At 48.2% G+C, this 20,454-nt stretch overlaps 1 protein-coding gene across 1 annotated transcript in view; it reads left to right on the top strand.

The window, feature by feature from the left end:
• Positions 1–20,454, top strand: part of KCNQ3 (potassium voltage-gated channel subfamily Q member 3) — a 308,991-nt gene that overhangs the window by 277,100 nt on the left and 11,437 nt on the right. Inside the window, exon 9 of the mRNA XM_058699100.1 lies at positions 5,793–5,819. Coding sequence (XP_058555083.1) covers positions 5,793–5,819 — 27 coding nt within the window. The remainder of the gene's footprint in view (positions 1–5,792; positions 5,820–20,454) is intronic.

Here is a 20,454-nt window from a genome sequence, read left to right as displayed (position 1 = left end):
GGACAGATGCCCCAAGGCGAGTCCGACAGCGTGGCTCACGGTCCCCTCCCGGGGACAGGCTGAGACAGGCTGAGTGGTCGGGTCACCAGGCTCCTCTCACAGGGGGGCGAAGCTGGGGCTCAGAAGCTTGGGGCATTTTGGCCGATGTCTGCCACGTCAAGAAGCCCCCAAAGCCCGTGATCTCTTCACTGCCTGGGCTACTGAAACAGACTGTGCTTCTCCAGGGTGTAGATGCTGCTGTCCTGAGCCGGGAGTTTACGCGTGTGGAAGGAATGCAGAATTGCTGTTGGATTCCTGGTTGGGAGGGAGAGTAGAGGGACCCCGAGCCTCACCCCTGAGCTGGGCCCTGCTCTGAAGCCCGTTTCTGCCACAGGCCTTTGGTTTCAGGGATTCTAGTGCGACCCGGTCACAGCCAAGTGGCCCTCTCGGTCCCCGTCCCACCCTCCCACCCACCTGTCATGGGACCTGCAACCAATGTCAGAACCCAGCCTCACATATCCCCTCACCCCATCGCCAGATTGTGGTACAGATTTACAGAAATTCAAGAGACCTGGGTTCTTCTGGCTCGTTTCCCTGCATAAAACCTTCCAATGGATGACCGTGACAAGGAGAGTAAAGTCCAAAACCTGACCATGAGCTGCAGGGCCCTGAAAGCTGACCCCTGCTTGCCTTCCGTCTCATTCCTGCAGAGGCCGTAGTGGCAGGTGCAACTTTCTACTCCGGGCATCCAGTCCACCAATCACAGGTGACCAGCAAAGGAATCTTAACTTGATCCTGAGGGCAGAGAGAAGCTGCTTGAGCCCGAGTATGGCATGATCAGATCTGTGTTTCAGGAAGATGACAGGAAGGGTGTGGAGGCGGGCTGGACAGGCTCAGGATTCGAGACAAGGAGACCGGTGAGCAAAAGAGTGCAGGATTCAGGGTGAGAGCCAGCCGGGGCCTAGCCCAGGGTAGATGCTTCAGAAGGACGGTGGGTGGAGGACCAGAAAGGGAATAAGAAGAGGGGGGTATCTCAAGGAGTTACGATGGGCAAAGGAGTCAAGGGGATGGAAGAATCAAGGCTTCCAGAAACCAGCGATGAAGCTTGGGTTCCTAGGCTGCGTCTTCTTACCTGTCATTAGATCCTTTGGCTCAGGTGATGGCCTCCACGGTTCCCTTTGATTCTAAAATTCTGTTTTTGCCATCATCATTTTGGGTCGGGGATGACATCAGTTTTCTTTTGGGTCACAAGAGCCTTCGCAGGGGCAGGCGGCCTCCCTGGTAAAGGACAGAGTGACCTTGGACTTGGAGACGATGTGCAACCACACTGAGCTCAGAACCAAGATGATTTCTGTTTGCTGGGCAGCCCCAGGTCTTGGCAACAGGCCTATTCTTTTGGGTTGATTTATTATAAATAAGGCATTGTCCTGGCTGTCAGAGACTCGGAGGAAGATGCTGTGTCGCAGGGCTGCTGTGATAGGGGAATGGCTTTTAAACTGAGAGAGAACACTTCTTTCTTTCATTCTTTCAAGGACAAAAGTATAAAGTCACTAGCAAGACTTAGCAAGTCCAACCAGAGTCACTTAGCAACCGTTCTGAAACAAGGCAGTCCCTTGGGAAAAAAAATGTCCCTGAATGCCAACCCCCTCCATACGTTCAGCGGTAAAGGTGATAATTCATTGGTGTGTCCTCACCTGTCCCCTATACGTTTTTTGTCTCTTGTTTATGCTTTAAAAACATATTGAGGTATGTTTCATATGCTGTAGGAGGGTCTCACTTACACTAAAAAGTACCCCTTGAAAGTAAACAGTTTAGTGGTTTTTAGTGTAGTCACGAAGTTGAGCATTCATCACCAACTGTCTCATTCCAGAACATTTTATTGCCCCAGAAAGAAACCCTAAACCCATTAGGAGTTACTCCTCTCCTCCTTTCCCCCAGCCCCTGCAAGCTCTTGCCTATTGTCTGTCTCTATTCTACCTATTCTGGACTTTTCATATAAAAATGAAATCTCATAATATGTGGTCATTTAAGTACGGTTTCTTTCACTTAGCATGTTTTCAGGTCTCATCCAGGTTGTCCTATGTATCAGAAATTGATTCCTTTGTATGGATGAGTAATATTCTATTACAGACGCTCTGTTTTGTTTATTCATCAGGTGACGCACATTTGGGTGGTTTCCACTTTTTGGCCATTATGCTGATGTACTCGTTGTGTGGACATAAGTTTTCAATTCTCTTGGGCTTATACCTGGGAGTGGAATTGGTAACCCTCTGTTTAACTTCTTGAGGAACTTCCCGACTGTTTACCGTGGTGGTGGCATCATCTTATATTCCGCCGAAAGACTCGGAAGAATGATGTTATTTAGCCCAGCCCTAGGAGTGGGGCCGTATCAGAGTTTCCGGCTCGGTGCAGTCCTCTGTGAATTTGCAGGATATATCTGTTTAGGCCTAGCGCTGATGGATGATGGTATTGCCTTTTTGGTTTTTATTTTCTGTTACTATTTAAAATTATAAACTCATCGCTTCTGAATTAGAAAGAACTTCAGAGGGCTATGAGTCCAAGCCCAGATCTTCTGATTTATTGGCCTATGGAGACTGTGTCTCCTTAGTGCAAGTAGGCAGTGGGAGTCTGAGACGGTACGGGGAGGACCTTAGGGGATGGTGGTTGTACATTGTTATGTGCAAGCACAGATGAGGGCAGACGTTAGAAACTACATGTCGAGGCACCTGGGTGGTGCAGTCGGTTAAGCGTCCGACTTTGGCTCAGGTCATGATCTCACAGTTCGTGAGTTCAGAGTTTGAGCCCCACATTGGGCTCTCAGCTGTCAGAGCGGAGCCAGCTTTGAATCCTCTGTCCCCCTCTCTCTGCACTTTCCCCTCCTCCCCAAATAAATAAACATTAAAAAATTGGGAAAAAAAATCCCACATGTTGCCTTCCATTGACAGGGAACCTGCATACCGTTTGGTTCCCTAAAGGCAGTGGTAGAATTATCTACGGTACATCTGTGCCAATGTGGTCCCCCTAGCAGATGTGGCTTTTGAGCCTCTGTCTGTTACTCATGCAACTGAGGAATTACATTTTCGATTTTATTTCATTTCAACTTAAATAGTCAGATATGACCAGTGGCTACCATATTGGACATTGTAGCTCTAAAATCGTTAGACGTTAGAACTAAAATGGAGATAAGACTTAGGCCCCACATGTAGAAGCCTCTTGACCAAGAAGACCCAGTTAATTTTACGTATAACCAGAACCTTTTCCTTTTATGACCAGCGGCAAGATCACTAGAGTGCCTAGCAATGGAGAAGGGGAGCATATCCAGTCATCCTTCCCTTTGGCCAAGTAACATGGGTCTGCTTTCATACATGCTAATTCATTGAGTCTTTAGAATGCCCTGGAAGAGCAGAAGAAGAGGTAACTCCATTTTCATGTGCAAAATATTATAGGTGAAGAATCCAGAGCAACAGTGAGGTTCATTAGCTTGCTCAATGTCGCCCCCTAGTAAGTAAAGAGGAGAACCCAGGTCTTATGCCAAAGCCCATTGTTATCTCTGGGAAGACAGAGTTTTTCAGGGAGAAAATTGGGTAAAAGTAAGATGAGACAAGGGTTACTGGGACAATAATACCTATTTCTGAAGACTCTTGTCGCGAAGGTCAAATTGAATAGGATGTGTGGAAGCACCTTTTACAGCACCTGGTTTACAGCAGGTGTTCAGTCTCCTCTGGTTGAATCTGGCCCAGAAGGAAGTATTGGTGTTACAGCAGGAAACGAAGACACTAAGAACCCATAGGAAGCCACTGCTAGCGACCACAAGGCTGAAACACCCTGTCTGGAATGTGGTTACAGATCTTTTATTTCTTTATCCCATTCATTCATTCATTCATTCATTCACCAAGCCTTTACTGAGCCTCTCTCAAGTGCAAGTATTGTGTTTGGCATTGGGGATGTAACCGGCAACAGAAAGGGGTCCACTGTGCTGATCCTGTCACAAGGTTGATGGAGACACGAACGGGGAAGTGGCCCCTGGATGTTTATCGTTTGGGGGTTGTTGGGGCCTTGAAGCCAGCTCACAGGGAATAAAGAGTGACATGAAATGAGCATGTGGGGACAGGAAGTGCACATGACAGCTGGAGAGTAATGTGGGGCCAGGGCATTTTCCTTGACAGGAAGGATCTAATGGAGAGGAATCAATGTGGATACGGGGGGGGGGGGGGGAAGGAGAAGGACTGGAGGAGAGAGCAGGCAGAGGCGTGGGTTCTGAAGCACGAGTGGAGGATGGGCACGAGTGGAGTGTGAACCTGCATCCGTGTGCTCAGAAGGAAAGCCCAGGGCGCAGGGCCAGGTGTATGTGACTGCTGACCTGGTGATGGGACACAGGGAAGATCTCTCTCAGTGAGAAGTGAGTCAAATTCGTAGCCTGGGAGGGAAGCCAGAGGCGGGAAGTGTGACGATAGAGACGGCATGGGATCCTTGTCTTGGAGAGTGAGGAAGAACTGGGGGGGGGGGGCTCTGTCTCTTTAACACTGCTCCCCACGGCACCCCAGCGCACCTCCTGGCCTCCACCCGCCCCCACCCTTTTCTCCTCCTCTCAGTGCTCTCCCCACCTCCAGAGTCAGACATCCAGAGCATTCTAGAAAGGCAGAGCGCTTTCTGTGCCCATGCTTCAGGCAGAGAGATGGGCCCAGAGGAAGTGACCCGCCCAAGGCCACCTGGCACTAGTGGGGGAGCTGAGCCACGAGCTGGAAACCCCCCAGCTGGTCCCTCTGCTTCTCTGCCATGATGCTTCGTATTCTCTCCCCATTTCTCCCATAGTCCACTTATTCATTCAGTATTTATTGTGCATTTACCATGTGCCAGGGTATGGGGTGCTCAGGTGGCAGGGCTGGAAACGACAGAGGGCCTGCTCCAAGCAGCTCACAGACTACCAGGCCATTATAAAACAGTGTGATCAGAGCACAGTGCCATGTGCAAAGAGATTCACTCAGCCTAGACCCTGGGGCTTTGGGTGAGAAACTCCAGGAGGGACCCCTCTGGCTGGAATCTGAAGGATTAGCAAGCCTGGGCAAAGGCTCAGAGTCTGGAATGTGCGCATACCCCACGTGGCCTCGTGGTCAGGACGGTGAGCTTCCCCTGGGTTGGAAGCCTGAGTCTGCTACTTCCTACTATTTCCTACTTCTGCTAGTGTAAGACCTTGAGCAGCTTTCTTAACCTCTCCGTGCCTTAGTTTTGTCAGCAGGGAAATGGGAACGATAACACCGTTTCCCTCGTGGAGTTGTTTTGAGGATTAAATGAGTCGATCTATAAAAATAACTTAACGTGGTATCTGCCTAGTAATTATTTCTCAATAAATATTAGCGATGATGGTGGTGACGTCGACTGTGATGGCGTGGTGGTGACAGAGCGATGGGGTGTGTGGCTGCTGAGTGACGAAATTCCTGGTTTCCTGGTCTGTCCCCACCGCTACACAAATCCCCTGAGCCCAGCACAAGGTCTGGGCCAGAGGAAGTGCTCAGCAGCCACGCTCTGGGTGAGGAAACGAACAGCGAGCAGCGGCCCGGAAGAGGCCCGAGAATGCGGAGCCACACCCGGAAGAGGCCCGAGAATGCGGAGCCACACCCTTGCGGCAGGGCCTGGGGTCTGGCTGGGGAAACCCGTTCCCCTTCGCTGGGTCCCAGGCGCGTTCACCATCTTGTCCTGCGGCTCCACTGAGCACCGCCACCTTCGTCAAAGGGAAGCTTCGGGCACAATGTGGGGAGAGGGGAGGCTGTTCGTGTAATTTACACTTTATGTTTTTCTTTCTCATCCCCTCCTAGGAAAGAACAACTGGAAGCTGCAGCCAGGTACGTTTCTGATCACGAATCGCCTTCTTCCCACCACCATGGCGGGACAGAGGGTCCGGTTCAATATGGCGGAGGGCCCCGGGGCAGCATGCCGGTTATGAGGCAGAGTTTGGGGCTCACCGCCGTCGCTGACCACCATATTCCTCTGCCGTTTCCATGTGAATTTACTCAAGGACAACTCAGCTGTGATCACAGCCACAGCCATTTAGTGAGCAAGACACAGTTCTGTGCCTGGACTCCCGCCTATGTTTGTCTCATTTCGTCCTCACAACCGCAGTGTAAGACAGTCCCGGGTACCCCCAATTGTGGGTTGAGATTGAGGCTCAGGGAGTTTGAGTTATCCCTCTTGGGTCACACAGCTCTTGAGAGGCAAGATCAACATTCGGACTCAGGTCTGACTATTAAGACCACATTCTTTCCATTAGATATTGCTTCACTTGCTTCTTGGGTTCACACATGGCTCCTCAAAAAGTGAATCAAGACTAATTCACGATCCCCAGTAAACCATGCTCACTACAGACTGCTGCAGAGGCAGGTTGGGCTTCTGGATTATGAGCACTTGTGTGCCCCTCCCTTCTCTCTCCCTGTCAAGAAGATGTCACAATATCAGGGACACTATGGACCCTGCTCAAGACTGTAAAGAAAAAACGTCAGTTAAGTTATATATTTATAAATATAAATAACTATAAATACAGATGTCGTTTAATCTATTATGTTGAGCAACTACTTATGAGGCCTTGCAGTCTCCTGGACACTAAGTTCAACATCTGTCCTTCTAGAACTGACAGAATTCAGGTAGAGAGGGTAGCAGGACCCTGGGCCACATGATGGGGGGAATACTTGAAGACAGTGACCTTTGGGAGGCTGAGTCAAATCCTCTTGAATGGAGTCCATGATGGGGCCCCATCCCAGACATAATTCCTCTTGGAAGAAACAGTGACAGACACAGCAGTTAAATCACATACAGAACAGCTAGGACTTCCTGGCTCTTTTGTGCGTGTTTTCGAAAGGATGGAGTGTTTCTTGCCTGGACCTGGTTTGGACTGTAGGGACGTTGGGGGAGATGGTAGAGGGCAGGAATGAATGACAATGACCACGTCCGGGGACATTTGCTAGAGCAGCCGCAGCAGGTCACAGAGGCAGGCGGGAAGACCTCAGATATCTTCTCCCAGATACATGTGTTGAAGCCGAGGCGCCCTTCGTAGAAGAGGGCAGACTCACCCCAAATTGCGGGTCTCAAGACTGCCAGAGGGGTACTTGTCCTCTCCTTCTCTCGTGACCAACAGGGTTTTGCATCCTGCATCATGCAGGCATTGACGCTGTAAGTGAATTGCCACATCCACCTGAGAGCCTTTTCTATACAGACCGAACAAGATTCAGCCAAATTGCATTGGATTATGCGCTTCCGGCTTCATGAGAGCCTGGGTAGATGCCTTCTGAGGCTTTGCTAGGGATGCCGCCCCGGTCCTCAGAAAGGGGCTGTCTGGAGTCTCAGCAAGCTGTTCATGCGCCTCTCCAGAGCTCCGTTAGGGATGCAGAAGGAAAACGTGTTTCACGATTTCTCAGGGTGAGAGTTCCCAGGTGTTTGCTGGCTCATCCTCCCCGGGGAAGAAGAACGAGGTCAGTTACATAAGCCACTCGGTCCCCCTCGTCCGGGCTCAGGCACAAATATTTTGGGTTTGCACAGCAAACGGGTTGGCTGACAGATTGACAGGTGAACTACCAGGTGTGATTACAGCCAGGAGGCCGGGCGTGAGACCTAGAGGATGTTACGGGTGAACTGTCGACGGAGACGTCAATTCCCTGACCCCAGAGGGCAGGGAGCAGGGTGAGCGAGTGGTCAGCAGTGGACACGTGCATGCGACGTTTGCTCGCTGATGGCCATTTTCCACCTTTGTGTTAGCGTCTTCAACAAGTTTCCGGCTAACTGGTGTTTCAGTCTTACTCATTGCTTTTTAAATAGCCAAAACCAGATTGGAGTTCATCTCCTTGTCCCCTCCAAGCATGGGTGGTCCACACTTCTGTTTATTTGTTGGGCTGATGTAAGTGTTCTGTTCTCTGTGACTTAACATATCTCGGTTCTGCATTGGGGTAAGAAAAAGGAAGTTCATCAACTTAATGGAAAGAGCTCAAGCCCATGGTTGCTCACTAAGCCTGCCCCCCCACACACACACACCTCAGAGGGTCGACACAGAGATGAGCTTCTCTAGTCCTGAGGACAGGGCCATGTTTGACTGCTTTGATTCATGCAGACTTGTTTGAGGAACCTTGGTCCCACTGACTTCCCACAATGGCTGGGAGGTTGGCTTGGATCATTTTATGCTTCTTGGGATCTGTGATTCTGAGGCTAATCAGAAGGAAGAGAACCAGCTTCTGTTGTGGGCTTATGAGGAGCTGAGTACTTTTCCTAGGTTGTCTTAATTAATTCTTATAAAAACAGAGGCAGCTGACACACACACACCCTCACCCCTTTGTACCACTCATGGTGCCCCAGGTAGGACTCAGAATTTCCCTATGAAAGCTTTTGTCTTGTATTTAGTCAAAACCTGATCTCTCGTCCTCTCTAGACCATGAGCTAACACGGAGCCTGAAGTATAGGGGGTTACCCCCCCCCCCAAATACTTGCTGAATGAATAAATAAATGACTTAATGAAGGGAGTTTTGTACCATCATTTTACTTGTGTAGAGACTGAGCTCAGGCATTTAGTTAACTAGCACCTTAGCCAAGCACAGAAGTAGCCAAGGTGGGGATTTGGAGGGTGGGTCTGTGTGACTGGACCAGATCGTATCAGGCTGCGGCCCACTGCAGCACATTGGATTGCCACGCCCTCCTTGTACCCAGGGGTACAGCGTGAGCTCAGTGAGTCTCACAGACACATGAACTTGGCATTTGTTCCCTCTTGGCCAGGATCTCCTATCTCATCTTTTCGTATAGCTCAGTCCTTCACTTCAGTTGGGACTCTGTCTAATGTCACCTCCTGAGAGAGCCCCTCTTTGACCCTCTACCCACACCCCATCAGTCTCTATGCCCTTAATCCTACTTCGTTATCGTTGTTAGCATTGATGACTATCTAATATACTATGTATTTGTTTCTCGTTTGCCTTCTGTACTAGATAAAATGCCTCCAAGGGGTTGGGCTCTGTTTTGTTCACTGCATTATTTCTGGCACCTAAAACAATTCCTGGAACACAGCCTGAGACATGGTTAGCTTTCAAGAGATATTAACGCACTGAAAAAAGTGGGTGGGTGAATGGGTGGATGGATGGATGGATGGACAAACTCTTATTCTACAAGTGTCATAGACACAGTCAAAACTACCTTGGACTAAGAGGGAAATGAAATGGCTCACATAGTCACCCAACGAAGAGGGTGAGATCCCCGGGAAACAAGGAATGGAAGTCTTCTGGAATTTCTCTTTTCCTCTCTCATCCCCACTTCTCCTTTCTGGTCTCACTCTCTTGCTGCCCTTCTGCATACTGATGACGATGTGGATGCAAGCAGCCCCATGACCACCTATTTTTCCCTCTTTCTGTATCTGTCCTTCACTCCTCTCCAGTTTGAGAAACCCCAGGGAAGCACTTAGATTGACCCAGTCTGGGTCACATACTCATGCCTCGGACAATCTGTATGACCCAGGGAGAAAGAGGCTACTGCTGGCCAAACTCTGGGTCCCGTATCCACCTGTTAGTGTGGGTTCAAGACGCTATGATTGACAGCTCACAGTAGAGTCACTTGCTTGAAGTTGGCAGGAATCAGTACCCCAGCAGAACAGTGTCCTTTTCCCCAGCGTATCGGGGACGAAACACAAAGCAGACAAATACGAAGCTGCCCATGACAGGCATAAATTCCACCTGAAAATTTTCAAGTGCCTAAGAATAATACTGCATTAAAGAACATCAACAGTAGACCATATTGAGGCTCATTTATTCTATGGATGATTCCAGAAAAGACTGGTAGTTTATGGTAGGAACATCACTTTAAACATCAATTGCAACTATTCAGCAGACATGCAGCAGAGCCGATAATTAGAGGCATTTGTCTCATAGAAAATCGTGTTTTTGTGAATTTTCAAAACAGGTAACTGTGTTGACAGCAACTGCTTGCTTGAGCCATACTGTTTACTTTGTATTTTCAAACAATTCAATCTTAACAGCGGCGTACAGGACTCAGCTCTTCTGTAGCCATCTTTGGAGAGGGAGGATGTTCATCCGAGCCATCTTCTTTATCTGCTATCTTGTTATATCCTTCCCATTGCAGAGCTCTCACATTTAGTAGAGGATCACCCTTTGAGTCAAAGAATTTAAATACAATCACAAGAATTTATGAAGAAGGCTTACTGCTTGCCAGGTAAAGTTCTCAGCACATCTAGCCCTCATAGCTGCCCTGATAGGGAAGATAACTATTTTGAATCTCTTTTTTTATGGATGAGAAACCTGAGGTTCAGAGAGGCAAGTGATTTGCACACGGTCCTGCAGCTAGACGGTAGCAGGAAAAAAACCGGATCTGGTTCATCTGGCTCCGTGATGTGTGGACCCAGCCACTCGGCTGGTAGTTTCAAGTCATTGGGAACAGTTAGGTAACTGTACTCAGTCACTGCGGGTGTCCCCTTTGGCTTGTTTTGTTTTCTTCTACTCTTCCTTGGCTCTCTGTGGCTGGAGTTCCTGCCATGAGAGGAGGTATATTTCACACGTTACTTTCTCCCTGTGACGTTGGCCCCATGAAATTGATCTCACAGGGTGACAGATGATGTGGGCAATAAATCTCTTTCCATGCCCTAGAATCGAAGACTGTTAAAGGTACGCGGGAATTTAGAGATCAGTGAATCCAATCCCCTAATTTTACTGATGGGAAAATTGTTACCGAGAGCAAAATAAGAGTCTTGGACACAATTCCATAGCTGTTAATATTTTGTCCCGCTGTGCAGTCCCTGAAACACTGGTCCCAGGCTGCAGAGTAAGATTTGGACCAATTTTGTTTAACCCCAGAGTGATCTCCAACATGCCCTGAGGGCTTAGTCTCAGTTTTCTTTTTGGAATATGGGGGAGTGTCTCTGAATTATGAGCTAATTGGGAAATAGGAATCCAAAACAGATCAAAATATAGGCCACATTTGCTGGGCAAAGCAGGATTGGCTCTGGGAGCAAGAGTGAATGTCCTAACACTTCCCAGTACGTTTGACCTTAGGACCAGCCACACAGAACAGACACTCTCCCAGCCAGACACCTGGGGCCATTGCTTATCTGACCCCATGGAGCACTGACAACCAGAGAGAGACCACGTATGACCTTGAATACAGAACTGACCTTCAATACAGAAGCTCACCCAATCAAGAAGATGAGTCAATGGTTATTTCACACACCCCATAATCAGATAATTCACCTCCTTCCATGCGGAAAAGCTGGTAGAGGACCAGAGATTTCTTCTCAATTCTTCTAATTGTGTGGAAATTCCATATTTATGGCTCTGCTAAAGTATGCAAAAAAGATGGTCCTCCCTACCCTTCATTGTAGCCCCTGTCTACCTATGAGCACATCGTTCCGTAGCACACAAAAATGTGTTGCAGCTCTCTGGCTTGGTTATCAGACTAAAAACAGTCCTCATGCACCCACTGTGCCCTCGTTTTTGCTGCCTTTTCCTGAGGATTCCATAACAAATGACCACAAACTGGGCGACTTAAATCAATAGAAATTTATCCTCTCACTGTTCTGGAGCCTGGACGTCCAAAATCAAGATGTCAAGAAATCAAGGACTCAAGAGCCATTTTCCTCCAGTGGCTGTGGGGGAAGAACCTTTCCTTGCCTCTTCCTAGCTTCTCGTGGTTGCTAGTAATCCTTGGCCTTCCTTACCCTTGCGGACCCAACACTCCATTTTCTGCCTCCATTTCCACGTGGCCTTCTTCTCTCTGTGTGCATCTGTGTCTCTCTGTACCCAAACCTCCCATTCCTTTCTCTTATAAAGACACAAATTGTTGGATTAAGAGCTCACCCTACTCCAGTATGAGTACGTCTCAACTTGATTACATCCAAAGAGACTGTTTCCAAATAAGGTCACATTATAGCTATCAGGTCAGGGCTTGGGCATATCTTTTGGGGAACACACTTCAGCCTTTCACAATTGCCAAAGGCGAGCACAATTTGCTTGCATACAAGGTAGGAAGCTGTCTGAGCAGATCCAGGACGCATGATTTTGAGAGGGACATTTATGAGTTAGAGTCCAATATCCCCTACACAGATGAAGACACAAAGCCTCAGCAAGGTGAAACAACTTACACATATCCCAGCCCAAATCGCACAAATAGAATTGGGTCCTATGTCTACCTGGCTCCCTCCTGATCTGTGGTCCTCTCCTCTTTAACCAGGGACTAAAAATAATCAGTTGGTGGAATTAGGAGGTAGTCATAGCAACAGGAGCTGGGAACAGACTCCAGAATTAGACCATCAGACCTCAATGCCTGGCTGCCCTACTTACTAGCTGTGTGATCTTGAGCAACTCAAGCAGCCTCTCATGTCCTCATGTCCTTATCTGTGAAGTGGGGATAATAATAGGAACAGCCTCATGGGCTGGTTGGAATGGTACCTGTGGCCCAGTACATAGCAAATGCTCACTAGAGATGAGTGCTGGCCAATTGGCAAGTTACTCATACATGAGATTTGGATACATGGAGAAAGCCATTCTTTTAGAAGAGCGACAGAGAGACCTCACGTCAGTGTGTGAGTCTGTGTGTCCTCCGACTACCAGCTGTAAATGTCCCGGAATCGTGCTCATAGATTTTCCCAGATTCGCTGGATCAGAGGAATCCAAGTAGGCCATTGGCCCAGCTAACTTTGCAAACCTCTCCAGATGAGAGAGAACCAGACGAACACATCAGGGTTATTTCCAAGTCGTGAAGCTGTTGCTACAGCCCAACAGCCAACCCGGTCACGATCTTGCCTCCTCCTCCCTGCTTTATCTGTCCCCATTCTTTCTCAACCTAGACAGAAGCCCCCAGTCACCTGGCCTAGGCTGCCTCATCACTAGAAGGAAGAGGTTGGAATAGGGGAACCCTAAGCCACTTCAGGTCCTGTATGCTATGAGTCTGTGGCCATGGCAGCAGAATTGGACCCGTTATTTTGGTGTGATGCACACTGTGAGTTATGGGTCATTTTTAAGAATCTTGAGTACATTATCTTGGACACATTGCCAAACCTCTCTGCCTCAGTTTCCCCATCTATATAATAGTTATGGTGAGAGTACCTACCTCCTAGCACTATTGTGAGAATTCAATGCTTAGAAGAGAGTCTTACCCATGATGAGTACTACATAGGGTTTGCTTTTATTATTATCACTATCATTTTCCTGATTGGCATCCACACTTCTAGGTTTCTGTGTCTACATTCTTTTCCACATTGTTCAGGTCTGGTTTAGGAGGCACATCAACATAGGTTTGAATCCTAGCTCTGCAATACTTTTCTCCTCCCTCTTACCCTCTGTCCTTCCTTCCTCCCTTCGGTTCTTTAACAGCCCTGCTTCATGTTAGGCCCTGAAGATTCCCAGAAAATTGGAACTCATTGTCTAGTGGGGAGGCAGAGGTTTCAACCAAAGAGGAGCAGTGTAGTGTTGAGGGTGCTGCTATGGGAATGTTACAGACACAAGGATAGAGAGAACAACAAAGGAAGAGAGCTCGGAGTTCTACCTATAGCAGGAGATCAGGAAAGGATCCACAGAGGCACTTTGCTTTCATCTGTCAAGGGCTAGTGGCTTTTCACCAGGCTAGGAGAGGGATTAAGACCTTAATTTTGTCCCTTCCGTCCTTCATGCTTTCATCCTTCAGGCTAACAAGCATTGGGTCCCTAGGCCTATGATCTTTCCACAGGCCATCTATTTCTATATGAGAAATCCCCAGGAATGCCAACTCTGTAAAGAAGACGGGCATGCAGGTGTCCCAAGGAAAATTCACAAAAGGCATAAATAAGTGAGTCTTCATTTCTCTACAGGGAAACTTACTTTGTAGCTAGTCACAAAGTGTATGAGTTACTTGGTTCTCCCAGCTCTACTATGAACGGTGTGAGAGCCTAGAGAGATTGCCATTGTCTTCCTCAGTGTTGATGCAATGGAGGCCATGTCACGCCCCAGCCCCTAATGCCACTCCACCTTCATCGTTGTCTAATCCCTAGTTAAGATCTACTATTTCGTTAAAAAGAAACAAAGTCGAGATAGCAACGTTCATCCATGGTCTTTTCTCAGAGAGAAAAAAATAGGACACCAAAGCCTCAAAGGTTTGGCCCATGGATGGTGACAGGTGTTTTTTTGTTTGTTTTTGTTTTTTTGCCTCTTTGTCTTCTCTGTCTTTCTTGGGACAGACCATGGTGCTAAAGGAGCCTTCTGAAAGCAGGCTGCATAGCTTGTGTAAGGCCCCACCCTCTCCATCTGGAGAGATGGAAGGTGAAAGAATGAAGGAGAGAAAGGGAAAAATTAGGGCTTTAACCCCTGTAGGTGGGATGGGCTGCTCTGTGCTGGTCACTCAGTCTGTGCTCATGGGGCTTTCACAACAAATCACACAAGACTGATTGACCGCTTCTTCCAGAAGACTCTTCTCTTAGCTGCAGTGACTCTGTACTCCTGGTTTGTTCACCATCCATTCATTCATCACCCATCCATCTATCCTCTTTTTTTAACGTTTATTTCTTTATTTCTTTTGAGAGACAGAGAGAGTGCGGAAGAGGGGCAGAGAGGGAATCCCAAGCAGGCTTCCGGCTGTCAGCACAGAGCCTGACTCGGGGCTCTGCCCCATGATGAGGTCATGACCTGAGCTGAAATCAAGAGTCAGACACTCAATCAGCTGAGCCACCCAGGCGCCCCCATCCGTCCTCTTTTTCTCCCTTCCATCCAAGTACTAACCAGGCCCAACCCTGCTTAGCTTCCGAGATCAGACGAGATCGGGCGCGTTCAGGGTGATATGGCCGTAGACTCCATCCTCTTTTTCAGTGACTATTTGTTAAGACGTTTCTGTGTCCCAGAAACCATTTTAGGGATTGTAGCTTCAGATAAGAAAGGCAAAGTCTGTAAGTGTTTGTTTGACAGGATGCCTTCCTTCCTGACACATCCCAAACTCAACTTTTGTTTTTCTCTTGTTTTTTTTTTTTAATTGAAATTGTATTAGCTTTTCCAGGACACACATGCCCAACGAAGGTGACATGAGGAGGGTGGGGAATTAAAAACACCCATTGAAAACAACTCCCCATTTTCCGCTCCTCCCGGCCCCCGGCCACCACCATTCTACTTTCTGTCTCTGTGACTTTGACTCCTCTAGAGTCAACAAGCAGGATCATATAGTGTTTATCTTTTTCTCACTTGCTTATTTCACTTTACATAATATTTTCAAGATGAATTGCAGCAGTGTCCAAATTTCCTTCCTTTTCAAGACTGAATAATATTCCATTATGTGGATATACCACATTTTGTTTATCTCTTCATTCCTTGATGGACTTTTGGGTTGTTTCTACCTCTGGCTATTGTGAATAGCACTGCTGTGAACATGGGTGTTCTTTTTTAAATGCAAAACTGAGGGGCGCCTGGGTGGCTCGATCGGTTAAGCGTCCGACTCTTAGTTTAGGCTCAGGTCATGATATCACAGTTTGTGAGTTTGAGCCCCACGTCTAATAGCACAGAGTCTGCTTGGGATTCTCTGTCCCCCTCCACTGCTCATATGCATGTGACCCCCCCACACACCTCAAAGATAAACAGAATAAATATTTGAAAAAATGCAGAGCCGATATACTCTCCTCAAAACTCTTGATGGCCTCCAAGTGCCCTTAAAATCAAAAAGAAATTTCTATTTTCCATCCTTAATTCTGAATCCTACTTCTAGAATCCCTGCTGATCTGGCCTCTGACCTCATGCCGCTCTGCGCCTCACTCACGATGTTCTGATCATGTGCCTCCCTTCCGCTACACAATCCCAGTGCTCGTGCCCCTTGCACCTGTATGTGATTCTTCTGCCCAGGGAGTGCTCACCCCTTTTCTTTGAGGCCTGGCCTCTTCTCACCCATCAGGTCTCAGCTTCACCATCCGGGCCACCATCATTTTAATCCCAAACTCCAGGGACCAGCTACTTAACTGGTCTTCCCATCCACCCAAAAGGCCTTCTCTGACCACTCCACCTAAGCTGACTTCCTGTTACACTCCATTACTGCACTCTGTTTCCTGGTCAGATTTCTAGCAATGTATGCATCATTTGCTTATTGTGTGTTTTCCTGACCTCATCATAAGCTCACTGGAGGCTGGAAACTATGTCTGTTTCAGTTACCACTGTATTCTCAGCAAGTTACCAAGAGCCTAGCACTTCCAGGTGTAGACTGCATTCTCATTGAATAAATAAATAACATTAGCTCTATTTGACAGATGGAAAAAGTAAACCAGAAAGAGCTAACGACTTGACCAAAGTTGAAATATTAACTACAAAGCAAAGGTTCAAACACAGGTCTCTTACTCCAAAGTCCACTCTTTCCACCACACAGTACTCCCTCTCTCAGCTGAGATTGGATGCATTTTATTAACAGAAGATCAAATGTCACACTCCTTCATTCGTTCGATATCGTAATAATGCTTTTAGTCCTTACAATGCGCAAGGTTCCATGTTAGATGCTGGATAATTGACCAAACTGTGGGTTGCAGACAAATAGCTTACCTTTTAGTTTCTCAGTGTCAATAACGTGGGCATTTTGGGTGGGATAATTCTTCATCATCAGGGGCTGCCCTGTGTGTGTGTGTAGGATGTCTAGCAGCTTCTCTGGCCTTAACTTGCCTGAAGCCAAGAGCATTCCCCAAGTTATGTCAATCAAACATGACTCCAGATATTGCCAGATGTCCACTGGGGGGCAAAATTGTCCCTGGTTGAGAACCACTGCTTTGGGGAGAGAGTCCCTAGTAAGTCAAAGATTTCACTATGGTGGCCAAGTGCCATGGTTGAGAAAAGCCCATAAAAAGCTATAGTGAATGGGGGGGCGCTTGGGTGGTTCAGTCATTTCAGCGCCTGACTCTTGATTTTGGCTCAGGTCATGATCTCATAGTTTGTGGGTTCAAGCCCCACATCAGGCTATGTGCTGGCAGTGTAGAATCTGCTTGGGATTCTCTCTCTCTCTGCTTCTCCCTAGCTTGTGTGTTCTCTCTCAAAATAAGTAAATAAACTTTAAACAAGGAAGGAAGGGAGGGAGGGAGGGAGGGTGGGTGAATGGATAGGTATTTGGACCAAGAGGGCAAGCCAGCCTTGGGGCTGATGTTTGGGTCAAGTTTCAAAGGAAAAATCTGACTTTTCTTTTATCATTGAGATAAAAGAAGGGATGAAGGTTTTCCTGGGTACAGGCCATGGCATGTGCAAAGGCCAGGAAGCGGGAAGTGTGAGTGTCGAGGAACTGGGTGGTGTTTAACCTGGCTGGGGTAACCTGAGGCAGGAGCCCAGGGCAATGGCTGCTGCCAGGGCAGAGTTTAATTTTTGATTTTACTTTCCTGTCCCCGGTACCTCCATTTCCAGTTTTACAACTCATATTTAAAAATTGTCTGCACTTGATAAATCAGGGGCCCCAGCTATCCAAGAAAACCTGATGTCAGTCCCAAGGGAGGCTTTTCTTGCAAGACTTCTAGGACCCTCCAAGCACAAGGCCTGAATTATGTGCTAGAAATCCATACGGAGAAGGGCAGAGATGGGTTTGAGTTTCAGCAGCGGACTTTGCCTTGCATCTGATTATCCTTCGGGGTCTCGGATTCCAGGCAACGCAATTAAGAAGTAAGCTGATCACCCACTTTGCTGGAGGCAGAATTCCGTAAGCCTCCTGGGTGTGATGGCCGGGAGTAAATCAGAGCTGAGGTTCCTGAATTGTGCCTGATGCCTCTGGGTTCCGAACACTGTGGGAATCTCTCTCTCGTAAACCGTCCTCTGTGGCCATGGCGTGTTAAGTAAACATCGCCAAAGCAACTCAGACTGTGAGAGGTTACAATGAAGCATTGAAACGTCAAACAGGCAAATCCTAAATCCCCACACAGATAGAACCAAGAGGGTCCTCTCATTAACTTTCTAACACTCAGGCATTTCTGCTGAGATTTCGAGCCAGGACCCCCTGGCTGCCATTACTTTTGACTTGCTTAGCCGATCTGGAATTAAGCTCCTCATATACTTATCTCCTGCAGAGGTCAAGTTCAGTGATAATGGCGAGTGTGTGAGACTGGCATTAGGAAGCACTGTAAAATAATATATAAACCCCGAGAACTTAGTTCATTAAACACACACACACACACACACACATGATTATTTTGTGGCTCAGGAAATTTTATCCATCCTTTAGCCCTCTATGGCTTCTGAGGGAAGAGAATTATTTACTGAGATAATGGTGACAGCCAGCATTTACTGAAGGCTTCTCCAATCCTCATTCCAGAAGTCGGCTAAGCACTTTTCATGCAGCCCCTCACATAACCCTCACGCGGCCCCTCACAACGAGGGCCATCGTCACTGTGCGTGGGAGGAGCTGGGGCCCGAGACCATGACTTGTGTGTCTCAAGTCACGTGTTTCAGGACCTTTCCACGCGGACTGGAATTGTCCCAAAGACCCTGATTTTCACAGCTACCCTGAACAGGAAGGGCAGGGCGTGGGCTCAAAGATGACCAGGCCGGGTCTTTGCTTGACGGGGACTACACGTTCCAGGGGCTGGGGGGGGGACTGACATGGAAACACATGGTCTGCACACGGTGTGTTAGACACAGTGTTAGCCACACTGGAGTGTGTCGTTGGACCACGTGGGGAGTACCTGATTTCCAAGGGAAGACGGGTGATGCTCAGGCCGTTCTAAAAGGAGCCAGCAATGAGGGGCTCCCAGGAGGCAGGGCTCATAGCAGCTGGAGGAGGTGGGCGCACCTAGGCATGCTGTGGGGACTCAGGGCCGGGCAGGAGGCTCGGTGCAGATGGGAGGACGGATCTGCTTGGCGGGATAGTGAGACACGGTCAGTAGGCAGCAGACAAGGAGAAGCAGACCTGAGAAGAGACTGTCCTGAAGTCCCCCTTTTCCTGAGCTTCTGGGTTGGAAAGCCTTCTGTCTGTTCAGCCAACTTCCTGCCTCGTCCAGTATTTTTAGCCCACAGGCCCTGTCCTATCAGTCATTCATCTAGAACTGGTCTGGGGAGCCACTCCGAAAATTTTGTCTTTGACTCGGGGAGGATAAAGCCATCTGTGTCCTAGAGTTCCCCTGAATCTACCCCGGTCAGACTATTAAGGTAACAACGCTGGGTGAGAGAGAACCATCCAGAGGGGGCCATACCGCCCATCCGTTTGCTCATCCGTGTATTTGTTAACCAAACGCATCCTCGTGCCTTCTCTACGCCAGGCTGGAGGCAGGAAGCATTACGGATGTTACCACGTGTAATGCTCCCCAGGCCTCTACGCAGCAGGTGTTGTTAGGCCCGCTTACCATGGAGGACCTGGTGCCCAGAGAGTGCGGGGCACCTGCTGGGCAGGGGGAGTGTCCTGCCCTCCTCCGAGGCCCCCACGCCCTTGACCTCTCCCACTGCATCAAGCCGAAGAGACACCAGCAGCTTCTGGCAGGAAACACGGGGCTGTCATAACCCGACTCCTTAGAAATACTAAATCAGCTCAGGCCAATGCAGAGCCTTCTTCAAAAACCCATATTCACTCACTCACCATGTGTGCCACAAGTACGCGGTGCACCTACTGTGTGCCAAGCCCTGTGTAGGGTAATGAGGGGAAGCCACCGCGTGGAGTGTATTGATGTGCGAAAACTTGTAGGATGGCTTTTCTCTGGTAGGTATCCCGCATAGAAGGCCTTTGTCCTCATGCCCGCTAAGGTGAGGGGTGGAGGTAGAGAAATAGAGTGAAGAAATTAATACTTACAGGTCACCTACTGCGTGCCAAGCTCTGTGCCACATCCTTGACAAATATCGTCTCATAGCAACCGGGGCAAGCAAGGAGTGGTCGTCCCCATTTTAAAGATGAGGTGACTGGGGCACCTGGGAGGCTCAGTCGGTTAAGCGTCTGACTCTTGGTTTCAACTCAGGTCATGATCTCAGGGTTCGTGAGTTCAAGCCCCGCGTCTGGCTCTGTGCTGACAGCACAGAATCCTGCAAGGAATTCTCTGTCTGTCTCTCCCTTTCTCTCTCTGCCCCTCCCCAGCTTGTGTGCATGTTCTCTCTCTCAAAATAAATAAATACACTTAAAAAGATAATAAAGATGAGGTAACTGAGGCTCAGAAAGGGCACGGGTTTGCCCAAAGTCACCTGGATGGCAAGGGGTGAAGTTGGACGCAAGTCAAGGCACTGCTGGCTTTTGCACGAGGGCTTTTTATGTTGGACTTACTAATCATTTGTTTGCTTGGTCGGTTGGAACCAAGAACACTTTGGGCAGTATGATGAAGTCCAGGGACCCCTTCTCAGAATACCCATCTTGAATTCATAAATGAAATGCATACGGTTACAAAAGACACTGATTATACTGACAACTGTCAAAATACGTGCACATCCGAGATACAGTCGTGTCTGTGTTTCTCGGTGATGGATTTAATGATGAGAGCTGGGGCCGCTTGAATACCGACATAATTCTGAAACACTATGAGCACAGCAGTCCCCGGAGAGAACAGGATAGCAAATGCTCTGTGAT

This window comes from Neofelis nebulosa, chromosome 14, assembly GCF_028018385.1.
Source record: "Neofelis nebulosa isolate mNeoNeb1 chromosome 14, mNeoNeb1.pri, whole genome shotgun sequence".
NCBI lineage: Eukaryota > Metazoa > Chordata > Mammalia > Carnivora > Felidae > Neofelis > Neofelis nebulosa.
The sequence above is the reverse complement of the archived record's forward strand: the minus strand, read 5'-3'. Positions and strand labels throughout refer to the sequence as shown.